This window comes from Hylaeus anthracinus, unplaced genomic scaffold (genome assembly GCF_026225885.1).
Source record: "Hylaeus anthracinus isolate JK02 unplaced genomic scaffold, UHH_iyHylAnth1.0_haploid 4, whole genome shotgun sequence".
In the NCBI taxonomy this organism is placed as follows: Eukaryota; Metazoa; Arthropoda; class Insecta; order Hymenoptera; family Colletidae; genus Hylaeus; species Hylaeus anthracinus.
The window spans coordinates 14,889,016-14,907,224 of NW_026535289.1; the positions used below are offsets into that span (position 1 = coordinate 14,889,016).

Below are 18,209 nucleotides of genomic sequence, written 5' to 3' on the forward strand. Positions count from 1 at the left end.
TAGGAAATGTTAGGAGATGTTAGAGGATATGTTGGAGGCTGTTAGGAGATCTTAGGAGATGTTAGAGGAGATGTTGGAGGCTGTTAGGAGATGTTAGAAGGTGTTAGAAAGTGTTAGGAGATGCCAGAATGTGTGTTAAGATCTGTCAGGAGGTGTTAGATGTTGAAAAGTGAACGAAAATTTTGTTGTCATCAAGTAAGGGTGAAGTATGCCCCTGTTAGTTGGCAACCGTTGTTCGCCAGTTGGTTGGCCGGCTGCTATATCGTAGGCGCAAAGGTGCCCCTGGTATGCTGCAACCGATACTAGCCTGCTTGTCGGTTCGGTTGCCACCTTGTAGGCGCAGGGGTGCCCCTTTCGTGCGGCAACCTATGCTAGCCGGTTTGTCGATTCGGTTGCCATCTCGTAGGAGCAGAGGAAGGAATAAAAACCCGACCGGCCTAACTCTGTAAACAAAGTATCGCTCTAGAATATCGTGACCTTAGGCAACGCGATCTCGGTTACGAATCGATCATATTCGTACGTGTTTCTCATCACCTGCGTAGATCCGCGGATATTGACGATATCGCTAATCCAACCGCAGAATCGTCAACCGCAACGAAAGAATATCCATAATGACATTTACTTACGTCTCTCGTTCGAGATCCGCGGATTTGAAAGACTCGTTGCGATGGCCACACGCGATCAGTCGTCGCTGTACCGATGCGCATCGATCGCGTGTCTCAACGGTGGTTCGGTTCAACGTGGACGTCGCCATGTTGAGCATCCAGTTTTTCAACTGTCTCGTCGTTTCGGGGAAAGGTATCCGTGCGTAGCACGAATTCGTGTTACACGAGCCTACGACCGTGCGTGAATCAATAGAAACCTTGATCTTACAATCATCTTCCGCTGCCATTGAAAAGATACTTTTGATCATACCCTCTTCGCAGGTCTGCCCATCGGTCACATGTCCATGCAGTCCTCGTCGTCCCTGGCGGACGAACTTAGCGCAGCCAACGGTTCGAGTTCCATCAGGCCGCAATTGGTGTTGAGAAAATGCCATTCGAGACTTCGCCACGAGGATAGCTCACCCGACAGCGAGCGATTGGCCACCGACAGTGGCCACTCCACCGCCCACTCGCCGGAAAACGGGCCGAAAAGTGTATCTCCGATACCCTGCAACACCCTGCAGAACACTGACTCGGCTTCGCCTAGCAGTACGCCAGGTGATTTCTTTCGAAAGATTGCTACCGATTTTTCACCCTCGACGCGATTAAAATTAAATGCACGATGCTATTTAATGCACATGGATTATTATTTAAGCCTCTTGGACTTGTTTATTTCTTGATTCAATAAATTCTTTCTATTTCACTTTTAACGCTATCTTGGTTAATCAGTCCTTTCGCCTTTCGCTCGTTTCCTCGGACCTCTTTCTCTTTCTCTGTCTCTTTCTACGTTCGACGCTCGACTCTAGCTCAATGTAAACACAGAATAGACATTATACCAAATCTTCTACTAGAAGAAACCAATGAATCTCCTCTCTGCACACCAGTATACTTTTTAATGTCGTCCTAGATGTAACGAAATTGTAAAAGAACGAGCGATATAAATTTATATAAATTCTCCGAATGTGAATTGCTCTCGTTGGCCAGGGCAATTAATGATCTCGTGTTACTTCAAAGGAAGCGGAGGTGTGCCGTTCACTCAACTGGAGCTGCTCGAGGCGACGCATCGGGGACTGCACAAATTCGTGCCAAGACACCACGACGAGATCGATCTCGAAATCGGTGACCCTATTTACGTTCAAAAGGAGGCCGACGATCTCTGGTGCGAAGGTTCGTGGTGCCCAACTCTTGCGTTAGATCGATAACGTCTAACCCCACTCTCCCACGCTTTTATTTTCAACCACAAGCGAGCTCCCCACCGCGGAAAACTAGCTCTCCCTTAAACAGGCGATACGGACTCTTTTTATCTTTACTAATGAAACTAACGAAATTAATTTCGAAGGCGAAGCAATAACGAAAAAAAACATACCGGGACGAGTGTTAAATTATTTGATCTTCGATTCGGAAATTTTTACGAGTTTCTGCCTAGTAGTCAACGTGTTGAATTAAAGTTTGCTTTAGGATCTTCTTTTAAAGCGTACAACGACCCCTAAATTCATTGCTCTGCGTTTTCGATTCGAAGGGGTCAACCTGAGAACCGGCCGTCAAGGCATCTTTCCGTCGGCATACGCGGTGGACATGGACTACAGCGACTTCGATCCCACGGCGCCCAAGGTGAAGAGGGAACGATACCTCCTGGGTTACTTGGGATCCGTGGAGACCTTGGCGCACAAAGGTACGGGTGTCGTTTGTCAAGCAGTGCGAAGAATCGTCGGGAACTCGCACGAGTCGCCTGTCTCGCAGAGCTGCATCCTGGAAGTGTCCGATCAAGGTCTTCGAATGGTCGACAGGAGTAAACCGCGGGTAAATCTCTTTGGCTTTCGTTCTCTGGAACGAAATCGAACGTGATTTTTCACGCCATCCCTAAGATATATAGTTCGAGAACCGACATTGATTTCTTACCAACCTAATATTTCAAAGGAATCGTGTCACGGTCTTGTTAATGACGTTCACGTTATTGCAGAAAAGTAAGGGGCCCTGCCACGATTATTTCTACTCGCTTAAGAACGTCTCGTTTTGCGCGTTTCATCCCCGCGATCATCGCTACCTCGGCTTCATCACGAAGCACCCCACCTTGCAAAGGTTCGCTTGCCACGTCTTCATTGGTCAAGAATCCACGAGGCCCGTTGCCGAAGCCGTCGGGTAATCATTGTTATTTCAAATATTTTATCGAAGGCTTGCAACACACATGCAATATTTATTCAATTTCTCTTAGAAACTCTGCAAGTGGACGTGTGTGCTGTAGGCCAAGAATATATAAAGCCAGTCTCACAAGTATTCGCACCCTTTGTCGAAGAAGTTTGTCTAAATTAGAACGAATAAACTTTACACGTGCACGTATTTACAATGAACGCCACGATCATTCAATTCGGACAAACTTCTTTAATAGGGAAACTTAAACGAAAGTATGTCTGAATTATTGTTGATACTTTATACATTTTAAATACGTAAACATCCACGGTCTACTTATGAGACTGACTGTATGTTATTTTATCGTCGATGCACTTATCAGTTTGCAACAGTTCGTAATTTGCCAATACCGTTCTCTTCCTAGGCGTGCTTTCCATCGGTTCTACACGAAGTTCATCGAGACTGCTTTCCCGATAGAGGATATCTATATCGAATAGATTATACTGCTGGCCTGTCGTATAGCGGCTACGGAGGAAAAAGATAAATCTCACACACCTTTGTCCCCTGTATATACTGCCCTTAGCTGTAGATATGAAATGACAGACGCGAATCAAACACCCAATTCTATACGTACACATATATGTATACATATACGTATATCTATATGAAGAGTGTATGGGTACCTATACATATAAGATATACGAACGTATACATATACATTATACGTACGTGTACCCCAGCATCCTCGGAAAGCGTCGCGACGGGACCGATTCAGCGCCATTTTCGTTTCAACGATTATTATTGACTTCTGGATTCCGCGTTGGTACCATTTCTCATCTCCTCCTCCTCCCCCCCTCCATACGATCCCCTTCGTCTCATAATAAGCACGATCCCATCGTTAAACAATTGAGCAAACGATTGCATCATCCGGAATGATTTCGTCTTTTTCGTTACGACGAGACGAGAGCTGAACACCGGCTGAAGAAAAAAAAAAAAAAGAAGATCTTTAAATAATACGAATAACGTACACTAATTACTACCGATAAGGACTAATCGTTAACCTTTCGATCCTTTGACCAAGATATCCGACTAGCGAACACGTAGAGAAAACAAAACGACAATAGTGTGGATCGTTCCGACGTTTGAAACGCGACGATTTCTTCGTTTGCTTTTCGTTCGGATTGCTTGCGCGAATCCTCTTTCTGGCCTGTGTTTAACGCATGCGATACTTCTCCAAAGTGAGGGCAACGTAATCGATTACCATTTATCCGACCTCTGGTTCTACCCTATCCATTTTCTAATTTTTACCTAGAATTCCTAGAGAGCACCTATCTACCGTTCCAAATCCTTTCCTTTCTCTCTCGATATCGCTTAAAAATCATCTTCTCGATAACGTTAAATGTGTTTTACTTGTCGTAGATTGTATATATTGTATGGTATTCCGAAGAGAGCCACCGAACACTTGTTTCTTATTAAATTTTTCCATTTACACGTTGCGTTTGTCTTTGCCCTAATAATTCGATCGATCGCGTTTGTCTCGTTTTGGAGAAGTCCGACGCGATTCGTTGTTTCTTATTGTTCTTTCTCTTCGAATAATCGGCGGCAACGAAACGAAAAAATAAAAAGGAAGATCGTTTCGAAACGATCGCGAGACGCACGGATCGAAAGAATATTTGATCGTGCCGCGTTAGGGACACACCGTATATTTTTCTATCTTTCTTTGCGAACGGATCGTTGTTTGTAGGTTACGTTCGTAACGATAAGGCTCGCCGTTCACGACGATTCATCGATTCCGCGAGTCGTTCTACGTTCACGTCTATTTGTTATCGAAACGCACATTGGCCTCTGTATTTAAATTGTAACGATTCTACTGCGTTGCAGCGTCTCGCCAACCGTTGATGCGGTACGAATCAAATCGCACGCACCGAACAATGAACAGGAATATCGATATCCATGGGGAGGGCCGCGATTATTAATTTGTACCGATTATCGCGTCGTTTTGCGACAATCTCACGATGGTCTCGTAATTTGGTTCCGACTGGGGCTGGGCCTGTTGGACTATAATTTCGCGAGGATATTCTACGAATTTCGACTCGGTCCCAGCCCCGGTTTCGATACCAGGTGGTCGTCATCGCGACGAAATCGTGATTTTATTTCGAACGCGATGAACACTATGAGGTTTCTATTGTTTACGTTGAATATTTGCGCGATCACGTGCTTGGGATTTGATCCACGCTGTACACGTATTAAACCTTAAGCTCGGTTACACACAGTATGTTAAATAAAAATTGAGAGACAAACCGCAGTGCTTACTCATTGCTAAGAGACTCTATCTGCACCATCGTCTATCAATTGTACGTGCCTTTGATTGTGATCGCCTCGAGTATCGTGCCTTTCCGATTTATTTTCTCATAATTAGGTACAAATTAATATCATCCGCGTGTAAAGTCATTGTTGCGATTTCGACGATCGACGAAAGTTTCTTCTCTCGATTTTCCATCGAAGATAATTACGTCGTCGAGTAGAATAAAATTGGTGCGTGATGCAACAAAATATACAACTTTTCACTGCGTTTATGCCCCCGACTTCCGTTACCCTCACACACCCGAAACGTTGGCTCGATTTTCTTTAATGGTACAGTTGTCGATTACTCCGAAACGAAACCGAGTCATCGTTCGTTCTTGTTCGAGCTTTCCATGTTCTTTCGTCGAGACACTCGATTGGGGATTCGATTCGACACCTCCGTCGCTCGAGCGATATAATTATGGTATAGTTGCAATTTTCGTAGCGATGGAAAATTATAATAAACTCTTGTTACCGATAACGACTTTTGTTTTATCTCGTAGCGGACAGAGGGCCGAGGTTACGTCCTCTTACCAAGGGGATCATTCGTTTACTTTAGTTTGTCGTTTACAGACAGAAAGAAACATCGAAACTTGCCCAATCTTTGTCGCACTTTGCTTATATGGGGTATTTTTTGCCGAAGACGTTGACGCCTGTAAGAATGAAGTACGAACCGTAAACAAATTTTATTGGAATTGAAATCAACTCCAAGAACACAGCTCACAAGAAGAGAAAAAAATTACTATCGATCGTGCGATGGTGTTTAATGTGATAAGGTCTGTAACTCTATCTTTGCAGAGGTTCTGCGTTTATTTTAAGAATCTGTTGCGTAATAAATAACTCGTGATTTCAACTATTACATTGTTCTAAGTCACGATCGAGAAATCAATCCATGGAACTTCACAGCGCAGGCAGGATATAGGATGAAAATATATTAAATTGAGGGTTGCAACTTCTGTAATCTTCATATAATTTCTACATATATTTCTTTCAGGCAGTATTATTTACAAAAATGTTTCACCTCCTACGAAGTCTTGATAATTCAGTCTTGACACAAGTTATACGTGTATATGATCCCAATCATTATAATATTTCTTTACTGATTACATTAGGAATCCATTCTTCTTTTTTTATTATTATTATTATTATTATTATTCATGCTTGTTTACATAAGTTTTATTATCCTTTACTTGCATTCAATGTATTTCGAAACAATTTGTTATTCGAATCGAGTTAATAAAGATGTTTCCATCGCATTTTGTTTCTTCTATTTTTGTTCAATCAGATAGTAGGAAACGAGTCCCTCGAAATTAATGTTTGTATATATGGTAAACTCTTGCTTCGAAAGACATCTTTCGTTCCGTCGTTTATAGAAATATTCGTTTTGTCGTAATTTTCTTAATAAATGATGAATTATGACCAATGTTCGATTGTGTCATTACATGCGTGGAGGTGTAATACTGTCGATAGAAATTTTTAAGCTTCTTCGTCGGAAGAATGAGCACGTAGTGAAACGCTTGAAATTTTGCGTATCCATTTTTACAAACATGATCACGAAGAGACGATCGTTTCACATAAAATTTTTCCAAGACTGCTTAACGTATAGAACGGACGCAAATCAATAGCGTGATTTAACTATGATTGAATAGACATTTTAGCAACGTTCTGTTCCTAAAGATACATATATAAACTGTACAGGGAGAATATACACAATCGAGTCCAATTGTGCTTGCATATGTAACTTACAGAAAGAAATTGTAAAAATCACTTATGTGCAAACAGCAGAGTATAAAATATAATAAAGGTAATATGTACAATATCGTAAGATTAAACGTTAGTTTAGCGAATTCTGTAGTGCCATCTGTCTATGTCACGTTGATATCTGCTCATCTTCATTACGAATATTTTTACTTCCTCGAGTATTAGCAGAATAATCTTATTTCTGCGTAAACGCTCCAGAATTATGGATCTTCTTTTGCCTTGCCTTCCAATACATGTTTTTCATTATCAGCGATGAATGTTCGTACCGTACGATTCGTAAAAAATTGTCACTTGAAACACGTTTACGATTAAAATAATTATAGTCATCGATGTTTGATCACTTCATATTGACAAGTCAGGAGGGTACTCTTCGAGCACTATAAATTTCATAACGTACTATGTTACTTTAAAAATCAATCAATCTTTTGTCGTTTACCAATTTTTAACGAATCACCCATGATTATTAATATTTTGAGTTGGATTACAGTAGTCCTACTGTGACGTTTCGAGTAACACATGAAAATCGCTTATGGGTGTTATAATTATAATAATAAGTTTAATTAATGAAATATCGTAGATACTCGTACTCGTATCTAGCTCGATTGGTGATTTCCAATAACGATTAATTGTAGAAATACCGTTTCTACGTATAATTTCTTGAGACATATAAAACATGAGCACGATGGCTAAGCTCGAGTCGCATCGCTGAGGATCACGAAAACACATTTACAATTTGCTTGATAGATTACAGGAGCGAGAGTGACATTAAACACAGACACTTTAAACTTGCTGTTTGTACTACAATGATTATGACGAATTGGAAAGTCTGCTATTCACTTAACTAAACGCTCACGACACGGTGGATTATGCAACGGTCATTCATCTTCTTTAGTAAAGGACGCTCGAATCCATTTTGACGGAAAAATGTGAGCATAGCTTATATCGTAAGCTTTTTGTAACATGTTGTTACATGTTCCTATACGTATATAGGAATATGTATATAAAACGATCCCAGCTGAACAAATTCGAACGACGGTCTACTACCTCGTTACGCTTCGACATCAATTGCCAATTACACGAAAACGAGTTGTCGACCATTTTCTTCTTTTTACAATGAATATGATGTTTACATATATAATTATGCGCAGATAATCCCCTCTTTTTTCATAGTTACACAATCCCTGCCTGTACATCGATTAAACATCGTTCCTGTTCAAAATAAATACATAATTTACATAACAATTCTTTGTAAGTCATAAAGCTCGTAAAATAGTACGACTATATATTTCTTTAACTTGAGTTCGCATAAATATTGTTGCTCTAGAGGGTATCATGCTTATGGGATTATTATTTATTCCTTGTCGCGTCATTGCAACGGGAACATACGTGAAAAGGGGGAAGGGACGGGGTGGACTACCCGTATCATTAGCATTATTTATAAACTACGTTACGATTCTAAACCGCACCGACACCAGCGGCCGGTATCGGCCCACGTAGGAGCGTGAATAACTCTAAACGTATTTGGGAAATAGCACACGCTTTGCAAATAGATGTACAATATGAATGAACGATGAAAAATTCACGAAAAAAAAAAAAAACACCTGCTATTTCTTTGATCGGTAACACCGATCACTGAGACGTACGGAATTCTTATTTACAGTATCAGCCTTATTTATACTTGTACATAGGGAAATGGAACTAAAATGATGTAGATCTGTTATTCATTGGTGTTGAATATGTCAATAATAATTGCGCGTCGGTCTTTTTATCATGCGCATAATTCCATCCTGTATATTTTAACATCTCTTCTTTTTTTTTTCTTTTTTTTTTCTTATTTTACATCGAATTTGCAAATTCATTTGCTCGATTATGCTTATTCGTGTATTTTGTCAACCGTCCCTTAAAAGGTGATCGACTTATGCGCATTTATTATATGATAATAATTGCACACGAACCGATCGCGAACATTATTATGCTACTCATCGATAGATACTAAACGCTTAACCATTATTAATAAAGTAATATAAAGTAACATAATATTGGGTGGATAACGAGGCCAGTAAAGTCTTAAAAAAAAAAAAAAGTTCTCCATAACAGAACGATTACAAACACGAGATATAACATTTATTTATGCACGCGATAGGAATCGATCGTGTCGATTTCACGTTAAAAAGTGTCGATAATTTTGTTTTCACGTCCAACATAAAATTTCTCGATGAAGTAAAAAATTTGTACAAATAACAAATCGATACGTGTAAAATGCTCGAAAGCGCATGTTTATGTCGCGAATAGTGAATATGTAATTGCATACATAAAAATAAGCAGTCCGCGCGCTTCATTTAAGTTTGAGTTTCCTTCCGGGGTAGAAAAAACAAATGAATAATATTACATAAGTTTTGCGACATTCACGGTAAATATTTTATCGTTATCGTTATCGCGTAACAACAATAAAATCTCGATACGATTGCGTACCTAGCATTCTGTTTAACGCCTTTTCTCGCAAAAGCGTATATTTTATTCGTAAAAGAAATTTTGTACTGTCAGCTCGCTTTCGCTAGTAAAATTCGAATCGAACTCGGTGAGCGTTCTGTTGTTCTTTGTCGTTGCAAGTGGCATCCTACAACGAACAGAATTTAAACAGAACTGGTGCTGTATCCATCCGATATATATGTTTATATACCGTGATCTATTCGACGTGGAAATTGTTTTCGCCAAGCAGTGACCGAACAAAACGGCCCTGAGGGTTAAACGAATAGCGGGGCCATTTAAAATTGAGTCCACACTATTTACAAGTTTGGTATGATAAAATCTTTAAATTTCGCAACATTGGACCTTTGAAAAATGTAAAACGCACGCGCCCGTCATTTACAACACCGCTTTCGTTATGGATGCTCGCGCAGTTATCGGAATCATATGATCGTTCATATTTCCGCCAAACACGAGGGTCTAGGTATGTATGTACAACGTTCATAATTCGGATTTAACAGAGTCTGCGTGTGTACAGCACGGAGTATACCCGTTGATTATCTCGTGTATACTTTACTCACACGACGTGCCTCTTCTTTTCTTCAACGCGAGAACACCGAAGTTCTCTTGATCGGCGTTCTATTTCCGCCCCACCAATCTCGGATAAACACCGTTATCTCTCGCTTGATGAGCCGTAGAACGATACAGATCAACGCTGATAGAACGTCGTCGATTGTCGATGTGAGTACCAGTCGTTTCCCACTTTGCCATTGTATCACTGGTATTTGGAAAGAAACGAGTTACGACAAACCTCACCGGTATATTCAATGCGCAGTCGCGCTTCACCAGGTGGTTGTTTTCAGTCCCTTCGTGTACACTGATTTCTCTGGCATGTGATTCTCACGAAGCAGTGTTTCCATTAAATATCTCGCGAAGGGCTCCTTGATTACGTTCATTAAAACGCTATGTCTCACGTATCTCTGACCATCTTTACACTCCGATATTCTGCTTTATGTTCATCTGAATATTATGGTGGTCTTGTTGCAGCGACTCGAGCATTTGTTTTTGCCTGTTATGCTCTGCCTGAAACATAAAACGACAAATTTCGCGTAAACACGATGAAAGATCGTTCGCTACAATCGTCGTTACCTGTAACGGCGTTAAGCTTCCTCTTTGTGCTTGCAACGCTGGGTTCTTCAGGTCCCGTGCCAGGACGTCTAACTGCGACTCCTGTAACGCCATGCTGTTCTTAAGTTTAAGATGCGTCCTCCTTATTTCCTTATTGATCGCCTGCTGCAAATAACAGTAACAATGAACTTTTCCTCTCGTCTCGTCGTTTTTAAAACGCTCGATGACCTTCACTTACATTGTGATCCGCTATTTGCACTTTCGCATCGTTGAAGGTATCTAAAAATAATCGAACGAAACAGACGTGAAAATCTTCATCGGTACGGACGATAATATATGCGTACACGTGTGTACTTACTTTCAAAAATCATTTTCACTATTAGATCTGTAACAGGCCCAATCAAAATGTTTATATGAGTACGAGGAACAACGTTGTCTGTTTATAATTTTTAAACGAGGTGTGTGTGAACAATAAACCAGCGCGATAGATATACAGTAGAACCTCACCTCACCTGTTTAATTACGGGGGGGGGGGGGTGTTGTCTAAAGGGTACTGAACTCAGTACCCCACTACGAGGGGGCTAGGGAGAGTGCAGTACCTGGATCGACTTCCTGGTAGTCAACGGTTAGCTCGTCCAAGGTAGAATTCGGTGACTCTGCGATCCTCAGCAACTGCGAATTCATGTTGTTGTACTGGCTGTAGTTGGACGTGATTTCTGGAAACTCCTCGGTACCGTACGGCCTACAATACGGAACGTTCTGCTCCTCGTCGTTCGTGTCAGGTCTCGTGTAAGGATCGATAATGTGTCTCTTCTTATTGCAAATTGTCCTAACGTCTTCGTCGCTGTATATCCTTTTCAACGGGTACTGGTGGCTTGATCTCGAATCGGTGACTATACTATCGTCGACCAGGGGTACGCACTCCGGGTATTCGATCAGGGGGTCCTGCACGTGATCGAAAACGTCCATGGCGTTCTCAACTTTGATGTCACACGGAATATCGTCGCACAGCGGGAGGGTACTCGAGACGTTTATGATAGACTCCTCGATCTCCGCGGGATTCAGCGTCTCTATGCTCAGAGGATCGTCCAAACGAGACGTTCCAGGTATATGTGGAACGTTCACGCATGGCTCCACGCTTAAATCATTCGGAACGATCATGCTACCGACTTGCCCTGCTGTCGTTTCGTCCGTCTTGTCTTTTCCGTCGTCGTGAGCATCGCGCGGTGAACCGATCGGTAACGACTTCTCCGAAGGCCCGGAATTCCCCTCTTCGTGAATCTGTTTCCCACTGGTAACCGCTTTCTGCTCTTGCTTGGGAGTCCGATTCCCTTTCCCTTGCACCACCAAGTAATGGTCGATCTTCTTTATGCCGATTTTGCTGGCTTGCGCAGCCGCCGGAGGCAAGTGCTGCGAAACTATGGCAGCCTTCACGAATTGTTCGTTCGGTACAGGCGTCGCCGTGAGGGAATTTTCCGAGACCGACGACGACGATAGGTCGCTAACCAGGTGCGTGACGGCGTCTTCCACCTGGGAAGGGTCTCCCACGCTGCTCTTGGAATTTGATTGCTGCGAGTCCGTACCCTGTAACAGACAATTCCCATTTTTAGGTACAACTCTTTGCAAGAAGAATGCAGGCGCGCGTTGCAACCGGCGATGGTATGTAGAAAGAAACATTGTATTATTCCAATTGGATAAATTACCATTTCGATGGATACATCGTCTTTGTCCTGGATCATCGCGATTCTAGTATCGGACACCGTCGCCGAGTATCTTTTCTTCATTTGCTTCACCAGTTGGATGCCTTCCTCCTCCCTGGAAAAAATAAATTCTCATTTACATTCTGCATGGATTTAATCCTCTATAAGCCCAATTATACATTTATATCATAGAAAAAATACGCAGGTAGCATTAATAATTTGAGAACTTACGAGACCAACGTGTTGATGCAGACGAAAGATTCGACGGTCTGCGTGTCCTTGTCGAACTCTAAATAGCCGTGTGTGCGTAAATAAATAAATTCCCCCGGTTTGGACAGTAGCCTGTAACAGGATGATCCACAGGTCTCCGCGCGATCGTACACTGCAATCATTGAAACGGTTAAACGTCCGCGGCACGATGCTGATTGGATAAGAAAGAGAAGGCGGACTCACTCTGGCGAAGCGCGATCATCGTCCACCTGAAATCGTCCTTGTGCATGAAACCGAAGGCGCTCAAACCCGAGACTTCCTCCGATAAATAGCCGGCCACCACGGACACCCTGTGGTCGCAGTAAATGATTCTGCCGTCCACCAAGTGACGCGTGACGTACTCGTCTTTATTCGCGTCTATTATCGATATTTCGGTGATGGGACGCTTCATCAGTAACCGTGCTACACCCACGAAAATGATGTCGTTGCTGGTCGAACCGACCTCTAAAAACATCAACTCGATGATTATACGGACGGAAGCGTGTCGTTCTTTGAAATGCATAATTACGAGCTGCCTTTTTAAATAATAGTTTGACTAACGATCCCTGGCACTAAATGGTTTCTAGCAGATAAACGTAAATTGTTGTCATTATAGATTAAGTATGACTTAATACGTGTCGATTTACTCCCGAGAAGGACAGTTATTCGGTCGGGGCAGCATTTTTCCTTAAAGTTCAGGGAATGCTTTGTACGCGAGAAAATTGTTCCTTCGATCGGGTCCACGAGTTTCCTGTTAAAAAAAAAAAATTCGTTTCGCGTCGGTCAAGGCGGTGGTAATCTCTTGATGCTCGCGACTGCGCTTACACCTTTCGCAGCTACGATACGGAAGGTCTAAATTTAAATGCGCGGCCAGAGTAAATATTTGCGATACCGGTTCGAGAACGAACGTTACCCTACGTGTCGCGATAAAAAAAGAGGAACATCACAGCCCGTGGAATCGAATGATTTGGCCCGTTTCCGCTCCGAATTGATAAAATTGCTATCGAAGGGACGCCGGTCGAAGGAAAAGGCTGCCAATCGAAAGGAATTCTAGGGAAATTTTACGCATTTACTCCCGATGAATTGGGCTAATCATTTTACCCAACAGGGTGTGTAGGTTTTATCAAGGAAAACGTTCGTTGGAACGAGAAACTAGGGAAAGATATAAGTGCAGGGAAAATGCAATCACCTGGTCGGATAATAAATAGATAATAGAAAAAAGAAAAGAAAATAGAAAAATCTGCTCGTAGATCACGTTATACAAATTATTATAAAGCTGCGCGTACTTTCGTCCCAATGTGGCAATGTTTATATAAACAGACAACTTGATTTCTTAAATGTTAACGTTGTAACAATAACGGAAGCAAAATGAATCGTATGCAATTCAATGATGTAACATTAGACAAAAAACGTTGTGTACGCAATTCTCACCTTTGTATCTCGTTCGGTTCCCGTTCAACTCGAGGTTCTTGCAAGTGTCAGCGAGCCTGAGCATCCCCGAGATCTCGATGCACTCGTACTGGGCGTGCTCGCGCCTGGAGGCCGTTCGGTGGAGCATCCTCAGCTGGAAGCTCCGTCTCTGCTCCCTGAACGGTTTCCTCTCGTTCCTTAGGGACGCCGAGTCCTCGGAGGAGCTGGAGTTGTCGTTCGCGGAGTCGGTGATCTGAGCCAACGACGACGACACCGCACCCTGCATCTCGTCCGGGACCAGGTTCTTCGTGAGCTCGTCGTGGTCTTTGGGGTGGACAAAGTTGTACAGAGAGTGGCCCAGCAGGTCCGCCTGTGGAAAAACGACGTTCTTGTACCGATATTTATACTCTTTATTAAGAGGCTAGGAATGTCAAGAAATGGGAAAAAAATCACTTTAAAAAAAATTTGTTTCTTGTAATGCAACAATTCAAGCGACGATAGGAGCGAGATTGAAGGGGGTGCGTGCGAAGAGTAAACGTGCGGAGAGTCCATCGGAGGCACTCTCGATCGGCGAGATGGCCAGGAGTGAAACGATCGATGATCTCTGGCTCGCGTGGCGGAAAATGACGGCCACCGCGGAGTCCGTCTGGGTAGTGTTGTATCGATCCAGGGTGTTCCGCGGTAACCGTGGCGCTCCAGATTCGAGCGTAACGATAATTCGACGCTCGAGCGTAACGAACTCGGCTCGTTCGGCCGAGTTTCTACCTGGTACGGGTTGCTGGAGGACGGTGGACAGGGTTGGACGGGCGAGGGAACTGGTATTGCGAAAAGGAGACACGGGAAGCGGGGAGGCGCGTCGACGACGCTTATTTGCGCGGGATCCTCTCCAGATTTTTTAAGGAGATACTCGCAATCAGCCGGTATTGTTCTCAAGGAGAAACTTCCCGCGGCGAAAACGAGCCGCGTCGCCGGCGTGGTGCACCGTGGCCGCGATTCAAATCGCTACGGGACTCGGTGATGCAGAAAAGGAAACCGTCGGGGAACGTGAACACGCTCGTCTTGGCACACGATGCCCCCAACGTTTCCCAGCCGATTCGTCGGATTAACCCCTTCGCCGTGGAAGCGTTTAACCACGAGAAAGAATGCTTGGTGTCCCCCTTAAGGAGACTTTACTGTATCAAAGATTCATTTTCATTCAAAAAGAATCGCGGAAGGTCTCGATGCTTGCCGTTTTCTTTCACTTAGAACTTTGTACCTGTCGCCATATAACACGCGTCTGTTTAACGACGCGATCCTTATGTCACGAGAAACACGGTTATTAGGCTGCTGCGGTTTTTGTCGACACTAATCAACTTGTTGGATACGTTTATCACTTTTAACCTCTCGAAGGATATCGGCATATACGTTTACGTATGATTTTGTTACCGTTACTTGGGAACTGAAGGTTCGAAATTTTATGTAAAAATTTCGCACGGTTATTTAAAAATCAATTTGACTTTTTATTCTTTCGCGCGAAAATCATTTCCGGCGAAGACAAAGCCTAGCGCGCGCGTCGAAATGTTATTGTCTATGTTCGATTGAATTTCTCGCGTAAAAGAACTATGTTGCAGCTGGTGGCAACGGTTGCCAATCCTTTATGCCGGGGGTTGCCAGTAGAGTGGCGCGAATAAAAAGAAACGAAACGTATTGTAAAATGAGAACACGTTTTCCGTGTCACGCGCCACGCTATTTCAATAGAACGACGATGGAACCGGCGTACATTTTTCAATACGATAACTGCGACACGTGCACTCGATCATTTTTCAGAACTTGTCGAAGGAAACTTACCCGATTCGTTTTTTTCCTCGCGCGGTCACTCGGCGAGTTGACGATGCGTGCTTCATCCCGTGTTCGCTAGCTTTATTTCGATTTGCAATTCAACGAGATATATCGTTCAAAGATGTAACGTGATACGCGGGGTGTTCGTCGATTCAACTAAGGCCTTCGTGAATGCGCAAACTTGTCTACGATAAACGCACAAGTTCAGCCGCGAGCTTGCGGATTCAAGGAGACTTTACCGTGATCTGTTTACGAACGCGATCAAATTCGCAGTAATTTTCGTCCCTGAAATTTCACCATGGCTCGGGGTCGATCGAATATTGCCACGTTTAACGATTCGTGGACGGGAACCACGAATCTCGTGCTGGCAAATATGCGAGAACGTTAGATAGAGTGAGAAAAGGATCGTGGGTGCGTAACAGTTGCCATGGACGCGTGTTTGCGTTACATTCGTTTAATCGATTATTTCCAGCCCTTGGTACCAGTTTCGTATGTGTTGCTGGCACCTTACCAGCTGCAGCCACGAACGAATCGATAGTGTTTATCAATTCATCCCATGCGTCTCATGGACGCACATTCGCGAATTGGCCGTCATCGCTGCAATTTCTTTAACTGTAGAGGTTTATCGATTGAGAATTCGTGGAAGAAAACGATCGAGGGCATTATACAGATAAAGTTTAAGGAATTACGATTTCTAAAACGATTCGATCTCGGTCTCAATTAGTCTCGTCATCTTTAAAATTTACCTGAGTGTGACCAAGGTGCTCCTGGACCTGCATGCTGACGTAAACGATTTTCCCCGTAGTGGTGACCACGATAAAGAAGCCACCGCTTTCGATCAAGTTCTATTACAATTAACAGAGACGATTTTAATGCACGCTACACGTCAGGATAACGTAGCTGGACGTATTTAGGAGTACTCACGTCGACGATGTACTGCTCCAAGTCCATTTTGGCGAGCTCCCGAGGTAGAAAGTCTATTTTGCCGTATCCGAGCGCTGCAATGCGAGAAAAAAAACGCGCTCAAAGTTAATTGCGACGAACAATGGAAACGTGACCGATTCACGAATCGTACCAACGGATCTTGAAATTTGAAAATGGTAATTTAGACACTACCGAAGTGTCCGTGATAATTTATCGTCGAACTCCAATTACTCGCTAAGGAACCAAGACGACTCAAGGCTGATTACTATAATTGTCGAACTAAAATACATATACGCGCACGCGCCCCTTATTACTACGAGCGGTTTGTATGATAGAATTTCTTCTTCGCCCGACGACAATTCAGTGATCAAGTTGAGCATACACGAAAGCATTTTGCTCTTCTACATTTTCCTTCGACTTACTGTAATGGGACCTGAGGAAGGCGGTGGCCAGTCTCAGGATGGATATTTTGTCCATCTTCCTCGGACTCTCGGCGACGATAGGCAGGAGCTTTCCCATTGCCATGATGTTGGTATTGTGATTGTCCCGGCGCTGTTTCTCCGCCATGTTACGCGCCGCTCTTGGATTGCTGAAACAAAAATTAACAAAAAATTGTTAAACATCTGATCGGTGTTTACATTCTACGGGCCATCAGCGATGGAGCTATTGGAACTACTGGAACTATATTAAACGAATAATAGGAAATATTCTTGGTGCAAAGAGCGATAACTCATTAGTAAGGCTTATCTAGAAGAACGCGAATAATTACTATGAAAAGATTACGTAAACGATTAATAGCGTCCACGCCCAGGATGTGTTGAGCAAATCTTCCTGACGAGTTCGATTCACCGATCCACTGAAATCAAAATTCTCGCGCGAAAATGAATCAGAAATTCTTCGAAAATTTTACAATTTTTTTTTTTTTTTTTTTTTTTTTTCGTAACGCAGAAAGGAATCAGTTCACGTTCAGATGAATTTTTGCTCTTTCGAAAGAGTCGATTGCTCGTATTCGACCGTGTATAACTCGAGAGTACGGGAAGTTATTTCTTTAACGAAGGCGAAGAATTCGTGACCGAGGAGGTTAACATACGAGGAAGGCTCGTATTCTTCACACGTATGTGCATTTTCGTGTAATGGAGCGGTGCCGTGACGGGTTTGAAACCCGAGCTATGGGAATCCTCGCTTTCAACGTTTCGATGAAAACGTGTTCGCCATTTAGGATTCGGAATAAATATAGCGGGATGTATTTTTCAACGATCTCCCATACCAGTGTCTCTCAAACTACGCTGGCTCTAGATCAACATTAAATTCTCAATCGAAATCAAATTTACAGGAGAAATATACTCGTATCTTTACAATTTTCGTTTAATTGAAACTCCTTATTTAAAAACCAGCTGCGCTCCACGTGGAATACTATTCTTATTCTATTCAAACATGACTCGTATCCTCGAGGTACGCGTCAGTCACGCCGCCTGGCGCAGCAAGATTGCATCTACAGGGTGTCCCAAAAATGTTAAAGGTCCTTGAAAGGGGTAGTTCGGGAGGTGATTTGAAACAACTTTTTCCTTGGGAAAAATGTTGTCCGAGGCTTCGTTAAGGAGATATTAACGGAAAACCCCGGAGCGCGGCTGTCTAACGG

The 18,209-nt window shown here is 43.0% G+C and overlaps 2 protein-coding genes and 1 long non-coding RNA gene across 9 annotated transcripts in view; 1 reads left to right on the forward strand and 2 right to left on the reverse strand.

Moving 5' to 3' along the window:
- The window catches only part of LOC128895198 (JNK-interacting protein 1), a 10,510-nt gene extending 6,250 nt beyond the window's left edge, over positions 1–4,260 (forward strand). For all 5 annotated transcript variants that reach the window (XM_054157589.1, XM_054157592.1, XM_054157590.1 and 2 more), the window contains exons 4-8: positions 927–1,202; positions 1,659–1,811; positions 2,164–2,444; positions 2,605–2,783; positions 3,196–4,260. In XM_054157589.1, coding sequence (XP_054013564.1) covers positions 927–1,202; positions 1,659–1,811; positions 2,164–2,444; positions 2,605–2,783; positions 3,196–3,268 — 962 coding nt within the window. In that variant the 3' untranslated portion in view covers positions 3,269–4,260. The remainder of the gene's footprint in view (positions 1–926; positions 1,203–1,658; positions 1,812–2,163; positions 2,445–2,604; positions 2,784–3,195) is intronic.
- On the reverse strand, positions 377–1,057 carry LOC128895225 (uncharacterized). Its single transcript, XR_008461728.1, has 3 exons — positions 916–1,057; positions 627–834; positions 377–443 (listed from the first exon to the last, which is right to left on the reverse strand). It is a non-coding gene; the product is annotated as an uncharacterized LOC128895225 (long non-coding RNA).
- A 3,511-nt stretch (positions 4,261–7,771) lies between the features above and the next one.
- The window catches only part of LOC128895180 (neuronal PAS domain-containing protein 2-like), a 52,755-nt gene continuing 42,317 nt past the window's right edge, over positions 7,772–18,209 (reverse strand). For 2 of the 3 annotated variants that reach the window (XM_054157532.1, XM_054157530.1), the window contains 12 exons: positions 16,993–17,159; positions 16,571–16,644; positions 16,393–16,491; positions 13,850–14,198; positions 12,623–12,883; positions 12,401–12,551; positions 12,173–12,284; positions 11,069–12,053; positions 10,828–10,854; positions 10,708–10,748; positions 10,491–10,634; positions 7,772–10,424 (listed from right to left, as the gene is read on the reverse strand). In XM_054157532.1, the coding sequence (XP_054013507.1) occupies positions 10,332–10,424; positions 10,491–10,634; positions 10,708–10,748; positions 10,828–10,854; positions 11,069–12,053; positions 12,173–12,284; positions 12,401–12,551; positions 12,623–12,883; positions 13,850–14,198; positions 16,393–16,491; positions 16,571–16,644; positions 16,993–17,159 (2,503 nt within the window). In that variant the 3' untranslated portion in view covers positions 7,772–10,331. The remainder of the gene's footprint in view (positions 10,425–10,490; positions 10,635–10,707; positions 10,749–10,827; positions 10,855–11,068; positions 12,054–12,172; positions 12,285–12,400; positions 12,552–12,622; positions 12,884–13,849; positions 14,199–16,392; positions 16,492–16,570; positions 16,645–16,992; positions 17,160–18,209) is intronic. The other variant, XM_054157531.1, reaches the window with a different exon arrangement.